The sequence below is a fragment of the Sinocyclocheilus rhinocerous genome, unplaced genomic scaffold (assembly GCF_001515625.1).
Source record: "Sinocyclocheilus rhinocerous isolate Xijiao unplaced genomic scaffold, SAMN03320098_v1.1 scaffold3689, whole genome shotgun sequence".
Classification (NCBI taxonomy): Eukaryota; Metazoa; Chordata; class Actinopteri; order Cypriniformes; family Cyprinidae; genus Sinocyclocheilus; species Sinocyclocheilus rhinocerous.
The window spans coordinates 160,304-170,775 of record NW_015624251.1 but is presented as its reverse complement, the minus strand read 5'-3'; the positions used below and the strand labels follow the sequence as shown (position 1 = coordinate 170,775).

Here is a 10,472-nt window from a genome sequence, read left to right as displayed (position 1 = left end):
GATAGAATAGAACAGAAAACAAACTGAAGCATTTAAACTGATAGAATAGAACAGAAAACAAACTGAAGCATTTAAACTGATAGAATAGAATAGAACAGAAAACAAACTGAAGCATTTAAACTGATAGAATAGAATAGAACCGAAAACAAGCTGAAGCATTTAAACTGATAGAATAGAATAGAACACAAAACAAACTGAAGCATTTAAACTGATAGAATAGAATAGAACAGAAAACAAACTGAAGCATTTAAACTGATAAAATAGAATAACAGAAAACAAGCTGAAGCATTTAAACTGATAGAATAGAATATAACAAAAAACAAACTGAAGCATTTAAACTGAGATCTGTAAGCTAAATATTTTCATAAAACGTGAACATGTGAACTCATATAGTTATCTAAGTAGAGTTTAGAGTAGAGTTTGCACTTTACTACACCTGTGTGTGACTGTAAATGAGTTTTTGCTGTTCTGTGCTCATCATCCGCTGAGGTTTTATTTCACATCATTGCGTTTGCGTCGGCTCTCGTGTTGAGCGATTTCATCTGCAAACATTGAAGTATTTGATTTCTACAGCGACTGATTCGGCGCACATCGTTCTCTTTCTATGAAACTTGTAAACCGCATTCACTGATTCTAACTCTACAGCAACAGCAACTCTATAGCGGTTTGCCCGAGCATTGCCATTATTTTGCATTTACTAGAATTCAATCAAATAGCTTTCCCAACTCAGTTTGTTTGTCGCGTGTGTTCTGCGCGGTCACGACATAATAGCATTGCTTGAGACTGTTTATGTTTGTGAGTGAAGGATGTTTATGATTGTACGCTGCTGAGACACATTTACACTACCGCTCAAGAGTTTGGGATCAGTAAGACTTGTGATGTTTTTAAAGAAGTCTCTTCTGCTCATCACGGCTGCATTTATTTGATCAAAAATACAGAAAAAATTTCTTTGATGAATAAAAAGTTAAAAAGAACAGCATTTATTCAAAATATAAATATTTTCTAACAATATAAATCTTTGCTATCACTTCTTAACAATTTAACACATCCTTGCTGAATAAAAGTTTTAATTTCTTTCAAAAAAAAGAATAAAAATTTACTGACCCCAAACTTTTGAACAGTAGTGAATATTGTTAGAAAATATTTCTATTTTAAATAAATGCTCTTCTTTTTAACTTTATTCATCAAAGAATCCTGAAAAAAAGTATCACGGGTTCCAAAAAAATATGAAGCAGCACATAAATTAGATTTTAATGTATATTAAAATAGAAAAACTTTATTTTACATCATGATATTTCACAATATTACATTTTTCCTGTATTTTTGATCAAATAAATGCAGCCGTGATGAGCAGAAGAAACTCCTGTAAAAACATTAAAAATCGTTCTGATCCCAAACTTTAGTGTGTATGCAAGCCGCATGTAAAAAGATGAGGTTGGATTCTCAGAGCGAGTGTCGCGGCTCAGGCTCAGGTTGTGTGACGTGTTGTCGTGTGTGCGCAGCATCGCTCTGGGGGGCTTCGGAGCGGACCGCTTCTATCTGGGTCAGTGGAGGGAAGGTCTGGGGAAGCTCTTCAGCTTCGGCGGTCTGGGCATCTGGACGCTGATCGACGTGCTTCTGATCGGGGTGGGATACGTGGGGCCGGCCGACGGCTCTCTGTACATCTGAGGGCTTGACTGTGACTCTGACTCCATCCCAGATTTCCAACCCGATTCGCACGTGTCGCTTCCAAACTCCCACTGCGGCAGATTCCCATCTGTGTTCGTGCCTTCAGCAGCACGTCTGACAGACCATCGGAGGAAGACTGCAGCATTACAGACGATCCACGGTTCGGAGGATGTACAATATGCATCTAAACTCATCTGTGTCGGTGTCATTTTACTGCTGTATGTATATATTTGTATATATATATATATATATATATGTGTGACGCTGGAGCACAAAAGCAGTCATATTGCAACAATAGCCAACAATACATTGTATGGGTCAAAATGATCCATTTCTCTTTTATGCCAAAAATCATTAGGATATTAAGTAAAGATCATGTTCCATGGAGATATTTTGTAAATTTCTTACTGTAAATATATTATTGACCCTTATGACTGGTTTTGTGCTCCAGGGTCACATATGAGTGATTCGCTGTTTCTCACTGTTGATTTCTGATTAAACCAGCGTCAGGTTGATGACGGTGCTCACCTGTGTTTGGCTTTATCTGTCAGTGTTCTTCACACATTCAGGTGAAAATTTGAAGCCAGGTTCAAAATTCCTGTTTGAATTTGTTGATATATTAAAGGTTTTATCAGAGGGATTTATCATTTTATGACTCCATAAATCTGAAAATTATGGAAGTTTGTTTCTGCCACGGGATAAAAAAATAAAAAAGGTCATTGTGACTTTTTATCTCACAATTCACAGTTTTCTCACAAAAAAAATGTATGTCTGTTTACGGTATTTTCTATGGAACATTGTTTTCTGCCACAGAATAAAAATAAAGGTATTTGTAACTTTTTTTTTTTCTCACAATTCAGACTTTTTTCTCGCAATTCTCATAAAAAAAAAAAAGATATAAAAACAGAATTGCAAGATGTAAACTCAGAATTCTGAGAAAGAATCAGAATTGTGAGATAAAGTTGCAATTATTTTTATTTTTATAGAATTGCAAGAAAAAAGACAGAATTGTGAGTTTATATGTAAAAAAAAAATTCTGAAGTTTTTTCTCACAATTGCAAGTTTATATTTCACAATTCTTTTTTCTCAGAATTCTGAGTTTACATCTTGCAAATCTGTGTTTATGTATTTTTTCGTGAGAATTGCGAGAAAAAAGTCTGAACTGCGAGAGAAAATGTTGCAAATACCTTTATTTTTATTCTGTGGCAGGAAACAAGCTTCCATAGGAAATACCGTAAAAAGACATAAATATATATATTTTTTTTTTTTACCTTTTTTAGGAATAAAATGTTGTGTAACATTCAGAATAGATGGGAGTAAAACTAAAGTTTGGTGTGTGTGTGTGTAAAAGAAAAAACTCCGTTATGAATTGGAATTGAATCTACAGATAAAGTGCAATGAAAATGTATATTTTGATGTTTTTTTCACTAGTCTGAAAGAAGACGTGTTATGGAAGCAAACTAGAGCTTCTGCTGTAGTGATCTCTCTGGGATAGTTGTTTCTGATTGGTGTCACACTGCATGTGGCAGATGCTTTTATCCACAGTTCCCTAGGAATCGACCCTTGACCTCTGCGTCAGGATGTTGTGGTCCTCTGGGGTTTTTCTGCTGTTTAATAGTACAGTATGTTAGATGTTATATGAAGCAAATGTCTAAAAGGGATCGTTCACTTGTCATTAGTTTCATTTTTGTAATGAAAGTCAGTGGTGTTCAGTGTTGTTTGGTTCGCAACGTTCTTCAAAGTATCTTCTTTTATGTTGCACAACAGAAAAAGTGATACATGTTTTGAACTACATGAGTGGGAGTGAATGATAGAATGATCACAATATCGCAATAAAACTGTTACAGTCGTCAGAAAAAGAGTTATTTAGGAGTTTTAATCCAGTTCTGTATAAGTATCAGTGTTATTTTAGTATCACTGAGATGCTATTTTAGTTTTTATCAATATTTTTAATCTTTTTTTTTTGTTTTGTTTTTTAGTTTCAGTAATTTTGTTATTTTTTATTTTTAATGTCTATATTATTTTTATTATAATGAGAAATGTTGCCTTGGCAACTAGCTGAAATAAAATAAGTTTAAGATTTTTTTTTTTTCCCAGTTAATGCTTATTTTCTTTTAAGTAACGGAAATGTTTTTATAGTTTTAGTTAACTATAATAAACCTGGTAAGAATGATGTAAGCACCAGGGTTATTAAAACTGAACTAAAAAATTATTTGAAATAAAATAATCTTAAATAACTGGAATATAATAAAACACCTTATACTTTTTTTAAACATAATATTATATTTTATAATGTAATAACAACTACATAGACATATATAAAAAAAAAAGACAAAAACAAAACTACTAAAATAACATAATACTAAAATAATAATAAATTTAACTACAATGAAAATGGAAAGTTTAAAAATATATAAATCTTAATAACTAGGATGGATCATGGGGCTTTCTGGACTGGTCATGTCAAGCACATTGCATTGTGGGATACAGTGTGCTGCATATTTGGGCCTACACATAGTCTGGATATAGTGAAAGTGATGATTTTCTCAATATTTAGATTTTTTTGCACCCTCAGATTCCAGATTTTCAAATATTGTCCGATCCTAACAAACCATACATCAATGGAAAGCTTATTTATTCAGCTTTCAGATGATGCATAAATCTCAATTTCTCGAAATTGACCCTTATGACCGGTTTTGTGCTCCAGGGTCACATACAGAAGAGCAGAAGGACACTGTGTTGAGTTTGTCCCGATCAGCAGATTTGTGGGCTTTACCGTGGCTTTCCTCTGTTTACACTGCTCTTCCTCAGAGACGAGAGCAGCAGTTTTGCACAAAGGTGCCTGGTAACGATCTGCGGTGTGGTTTGTGTCAGCTTCATCTGCGCCCACATCCTGATGGACATGCTTTGCATTCGCTGCAGATCAGCATGCGTCCGTTTCTCACCGAAGCTGCACCTCCTGGAAGTGAGTTCACAGTGCAGACGACTGCTGTCTGTTACTACCGAGGAGACAGAGCAGTACTTTTCTCTACAGATTGCAGTCATTTCACAAATATATTGATCTGGATGTTGTCCAAAAAATGTCGTTTTAGATTTCATCACCTCCCTGAAGAGATAGTTTGGTTTTATGAGCTACAGTTTCAACATTTGCTTGATGTGCTGTCAGTCTTATATAATGAACCGGGGCACATTTTAATTAACATAACTACCACTCGTGCTATTTCTGCACTGTTTAGTCTGTGCACTGCATGCACGGTTTCTGTCTGTATGAACCTGGAAGATCTGCTACATTTGCCAAAATGCACAGTACGCATGAGCAGGCAGTTCACTGCATACCGTATCCCACAATGCATTGCACTCAACTTGAGCTTCCATTTACAGTAGAAGTGCTCCATTATTTCAACAGACTGACAAATGCTGCATATGTTACAAGCTTGGTTTAAAATGCAAAATAACTCCATTCTGAGATAACTGGATGCCACTGGCTGAATATCCAAAGTGACTTGAATAATATCAGAAGCAATTTGTCAAAAGAGCCTAAAAATTCATAGTATACACCGGAAAGTTTGAAGTGTGAGATATAGGCGTGTATAAGAAGAGCAGAGTAAGAGAACCAGATTTTGTATAAACGAGAGTTGTGTCTGTTTATGGATGGGGATTGGTTAGGTAAGAGTTGTGTTAGAAGTGTCTTTAGATGTTTCTTGAAGGTTGTGATGGTCTCAGCGGATCAGCTGGAGGTTTGCAGCTCGTTCCACCAGAGAGGAACAGAGACGGTGAAGGTTCTGGAAAATTACATTATACTTAAGCGTGTGCTCATGATAGTGTATTTTCTTCCAGTTAAATTGGCTGCATGTTAGTCATGAGCCACAAAGTTCAGAAAATGCTTTACAAAGTCAGAGCCCGAACACACGGCATATAATTGCCATAAAAGCAAATTCAAAAGATTTAAATTACACAGAAGCCATTACCTAGATGAAGGATTCCTTTGTGATAATGAAACCATCAGATGTTGTGCTAAATGGACAATCTGGCCAAAGGAAGATGTTGCCAGTTTAATTGGAAACGCAGATGTATCTCTTTCTACCCGAAAATGAACTATAATTATCTAAATGCTTATCGAGTCCAGTGTGATTCAGGTGAGCGTGCAGATAAAAGCACACTCATTTACTGATATTAATGCACATTATCATAGACTACTGCAGCTACGTGCAAACTAAGCGCAGTCAGTCCAAACTGCATTTTGAACAAAGTTTCCACTCGGGTATAATTTAGCTCAGGACTGAACTCGTCTGATCTCACATTCGCTCGCAGTCGTCTCAGCATCCAGTGGACATCAGATGGTTGCTAAGAAACAATTACAACGTCACACGGTGTCAAATAAAATAATCTCTGAGGTAATAGGAGCAAATGGTCACTTTTCATGCAGATTAAAAACATTTCAGCTATGATCCAGTTCCTCGAAGGAAGTGACGTGATCGTTAACTCCGGAAAAACCAGCCATTTATTTCAGCTCGCAGCAGGGGTAAAACAATGGTAAATGTAAACTGAATGCAGCGGTGTAGGACAGTGTAAACGCACGAGAGGAAAAGCATCTGATAGTGTTTGTTTGATGCCAAAGAATCGAGTCAAACTCTTGGCACGGATTAATCTGTCACTTGGTAATAAGACAAATGCGAATACAATATTTAGCCCAGTGTTTGTTCAATGTGTTAGACTGGTAACTCACACTTCTGCCGTTAATGCATTTACATAACCATACTTGTGCATATTGTTGGGCTTATGCAGTTGATTGTAACATTAATAAATTTTCTGTGCATATTTTGTACAATAATTCAATCCGAGTGCAGCAGAGAGCCGCTGATTTGCATGAAATCTGAAGGGCAACAAATGCAAAACAAAATGGCCAAAAGCAAGACAATATTGTATCTGAAGAAATGAGCAATACCCCAGATAACTGCGATTGTAGTGATTTATTTGTACAGTAAGGAAGCGGACCGTGCATCGCCTAAACCCAGATTGAAGGCATGATACGAGGCATTTGTGCTCAGGACAGAAACCTCAAACACTTTCACAGAGAGGACTCAACCTGAAGAACAGAGAAACAAAAAAAACGGATCCCATCTGATCTGTAAAGCACTAAAATGAGAAGCATGTCCGAAGACAGAAACGAAACGGAAGTTAAAGCAAATAAAACTAAATATATTTCCAGCTCCCGGGATCACGGCGTCGTCGTCAGAAAGGCCGAGATCAGATCCGAACGCCTGAGCCACACAGGAGTCAGAATTTAAAACTCAAACACTTTCAGAACAGCTTCCCTTGTGATGCCATCATTCAGCGAGAAATTAAGATGTATAAAACGTCAACAAAAACGGCATATAGAAAAAAGGTGTTACAAAAGACAGGCCAGTCCTACGGAGATGGTCACGACTGCTTTGAGAGTGCGAGGGTCGAGAGGGACGGTCTTTAGAGGCAGGTTTGCGTGGATGCAGCCTTGCCTCGCTCTCCGGAGGGAGATGAGTGGAAGCCTCTTGTCCCATCCGGACCCCTCGGGAGTCGAACCACGCCTGGAGGAAGTCCGTCTGCATTCTGGATCTTCCTCCCGAGCATCGGGCTTCCCACCGGGCTGCTCTCCTGACTGGCCACCTGCTTCCTCCGCTGGACCCACGGGCTTCCCGAAGGGGTCAAGCTGCTGTCCGAGGAATAGTCCGCCCATCGGCGACCCGGCTCGGGGCTCAAGCGGCCCTCGCTGGCCAGCGGAAACTTCCCCGAGTGGTGCGTCTTGCGCTGGGTGCAGGGGCTGCTCCAGGGACTGGAGCGCGGAGACACCACCGGACTCAGGTGGTTGGGAACCACAATGGTGGGGCTGAGCTTGTTGCAGGAGCGCGACTTGCGTGCCAAGCGCGGCGATGTGGGATTGCTTTCGGTTTCCGAGGAACTCGCCGCGGAGTCGTCGCCGTGATACTGCAACTCTCGAACGCGGCTGTTGAGCGAGCGACTCTTGCGCATGCCGCCGACTCCCTCGTCCCGCGACCGGTCCTTCGGGACCTTTTTCTTGGGAGGCTTGGTGCCGATTAGAACGACCTTTAATCCCAAAGACGCTCCTGCGTCTCCGCCGACCGCCTCGTGGGCCCTCATCGCCGCCTCCACTTCTTCGAACTCCACGATGGCGCACTCCTCCGTTCCCAGCTGCGTGTAACGCCCGCTAAGTTTCTTCAGATCGGCCGGCAAGTCCTTCCCAGGTTTGAGAACCCGTACAGAGGCGATGGACCCGTAGTTTCCGAACGCTTTCAGCAGGAGCTCCATCAGCCGCTCCTGCTCGCCGTCAGCCCCGAGCGCGACTCCCAGCTCCGGCCAGCGCTTGAGCTCACTCAGCAGCAGCATGCGACTCGGCAGAGACTCGCTGGCGAACACCGGCACCGTCGTCCTGCGTCGCACCTTACGGCCCTCATCGTTCAGCTCCAGCAGCTCGGAGAGACGCAAGGCGTACGCCGTGGTTCTCCAGTCCCGCGTCAAGTGCTTGACCTGAGGAAGAGACGGAGACGCATTTAACCTCCTTCAGGTAGGACCATCAATCATGTTAAAGGGATAGTTCACCCAAAAATGAAAATTAATTACTCACCCTCTTGTTCTAAACTCGTAAGACTTTCGTTCATCTTCGGAACACAAATTAAGATATTTTTGATTGAATCTGAGAGCTGTCTGACCCTCACATAGACAGCAAGGATCCTTACACGATCAAGGCTCAGAAACGTAGCAAGGAGATCGGTAAAATAATCCACGTGACATCAGGGGTTCGTAGCTTCGTAAAATTACCGTTGAACCCCTGATGTCACTTGGATTATTTTACCGATCTCCTTGCTACGTTTATAGACTTTCATCATGTAGAGAACGACTTGACGGGGAGTAATTAATGACAGAATTTTTATTTTTGGGTGAACTGTCCCTTTAAGATTCACAAAGACTCTTTTCACCGCGCCAGGGTTCTCAGAAGTCATCATAGTTGGGTAAACGTTTATAATGGTATTTATATTGGTTTTATTTGTACTGCAAAAAATGATTTTCTTACTTTGCATTTCTGTCGTGTTTTCCGGTACAAACTTTTTTTGAATCAAGATATATGTACTTGAAGCAAAATGACATAAGATTCAGTCTTGTTTTCTGAAAAATGCATCACTTAAGTGAGTTTTTGCTTAAAACAAGAATTTCTGCCAATGGGGTTGGAAAAATAATCTTGATTTATTTATTTCACAGAAAAGGGATAGTGTACATTAATCAGTGAATGAAAGTAAATGTAAACGTAATTAATGAATGTAAATGTACCCAAATTAGCCCAAAGGCTAGTTTTCATTGGTAGTCCCTTTGCCAGATGCTATCAGGTCAAAAAAAAAGAAAAATAGAAACAACAATAACAACGAAATTCAACAAATTTAAACAACAAATTATAAAATCCCGTTTCCCTTTGAATTAAGTTTATTTTTTTGACCCCATTGGCAGAGATTTTTCCTTGGTTTAAGTTTAAATTGAATTTTGATACATTTTTCAGAAAACAAGACTGAATCTTGTCATTTTGTTTCGAGTAAAAATACCTAGATTCAAAAATGTTTGTACTGGAAAACAAGACAAAAGTACAGTGTAACAAAATAAAAACCCATAATAGCATTTCTCTGGCTTTCCAAAAGAGGAAAAAAAAAAAATATTGATATTAAAACAGATTGATATTGTTGGTCTAAAGAGATATAAATGCCAAATGCTGTCCCCAAAGAGAGTGTTGTTGTATTAGAAACTCACTGAAAACGCTAACTAGTTTGTCATTTAATTTAAATTTAAGTAAAGAAAACACAAAGTAGAGTGTTGTAAATAATGGTTTACGATGTTAATAACTGTGGAAACGCATCAGTCATCAACACATGAGCTTCCACTCTAGCCCGTCCAGCATTAATGCCTCAAAGAAAAAGTAATTGTTTCCATGTCAGTGCACATCAAAGTACAGCTTTAATTGAGATGAAATTGAGTGAAAGACCAACTCGGGCCAGACTTCGCCATCACTCCAGAATGAGCATCAAAAGCAGCATGAGATACAATAGCAGAGCAGTAATTTAGTGCAGGGTACTTCAAATGCATTTCCCTGTGCTTGTTATCTCGTATTGAAAAACCTGATCCTTTTTTAAATAGCCCAACAAAATCATTTACTACCATTCATAGGTCGAAAGGTATTAGTATTATTCTCACTCAGTATCTTCGTAGGCATTTCAAAACATCCTTTAATAAAGAGTTCGGAGTCATGAACCCGCTCAGATGAACCACAAAAATTAATTTGACGCAGAAAGAAAAATGCAAAAACTGTTTTACAAGAGAATCAACAACGAATCCCATGAAGTATTGTGAATGACAATCAGAAACAACAGCACGATATAAAACTACTGATTTTTACTCATTAAGCAGCATGAAGACATTAAAGCATGTTTGTGAGATTTATACAAATGGAGTGAATGGAGATCAATGGGATTCATCATTCGCAGTGCCTCATGGGAGCCAGCGGCTGTCTCCATGGTAACAGAGTCTTCTCTGATTGGCTGATCTCTCATCAGGATGATGGGAAGTTCAGCTCCTCAGCGGAAATTTGGCTATTAAACGGTTTCATAAAAATGCTGAAGTAATATTAAAGAGTACAAAAGTTGAAATCATACAGACTCTATTTCTCTACGGAGACAATGAATTAAATTTTTACTTCCAGAACCAGAGTATTGATCTCAGTTAGAATATTTTCATTCATATATATATATATATATATATATATATATATA

At 38.8% G+C, this 10,472-nt stretch overlaps 2 protein-coding genes across 4 annotated transcripts in view; one reads left to right on the top strand and one right to left on the bottom strand.

Moving 5' to 3' along the window:
• The window catches only part of tm2d3 (TM2 domain containing 3), a 27,706-nt gene extending 25,762 nt beyond the window's left edge, over positions 1 to 1,944 (top strand). For all 3 annotated transcript variants that reach the window (XM_016552310.1, XM_016552302.1, XM_016552294.1), the window contains exon 6: positions 1,503 to 1,944. In XM_016552310.1, the coding sequence (XP_016407796.1) occupies positions 1,503 to 1,668 (166 nt within the window). In that variant the 3' untranslated portion in view covers positions 1,669 to 1,944. The remainder of the gene's footprint in view (positions 1 to 1,502) is intronic.
• A 4,677-nt stretch (positions 1,945 to 6,621) lies between these two features.
• Positions 6,622 to 10,472, bottom strand: part of larp6a (La ribonucleoprotein 6, translational regulator a) — a 7,246-nt gene continuing 3,395 nt past the window's right edge. The window contains exon 3 of the mRNA XM_016552231.1: positions 6,622 to 8,190. Within this exon, the coding sequence (XP_016407717.1) occupies positions 7,132 to 8,190 (1,059 nt within the window). The 3' untranslated portion in view covers positions 6,622 to 7,131. The remainder of the gene's footprint in view (positions 8,191 to 10,472) is intronic.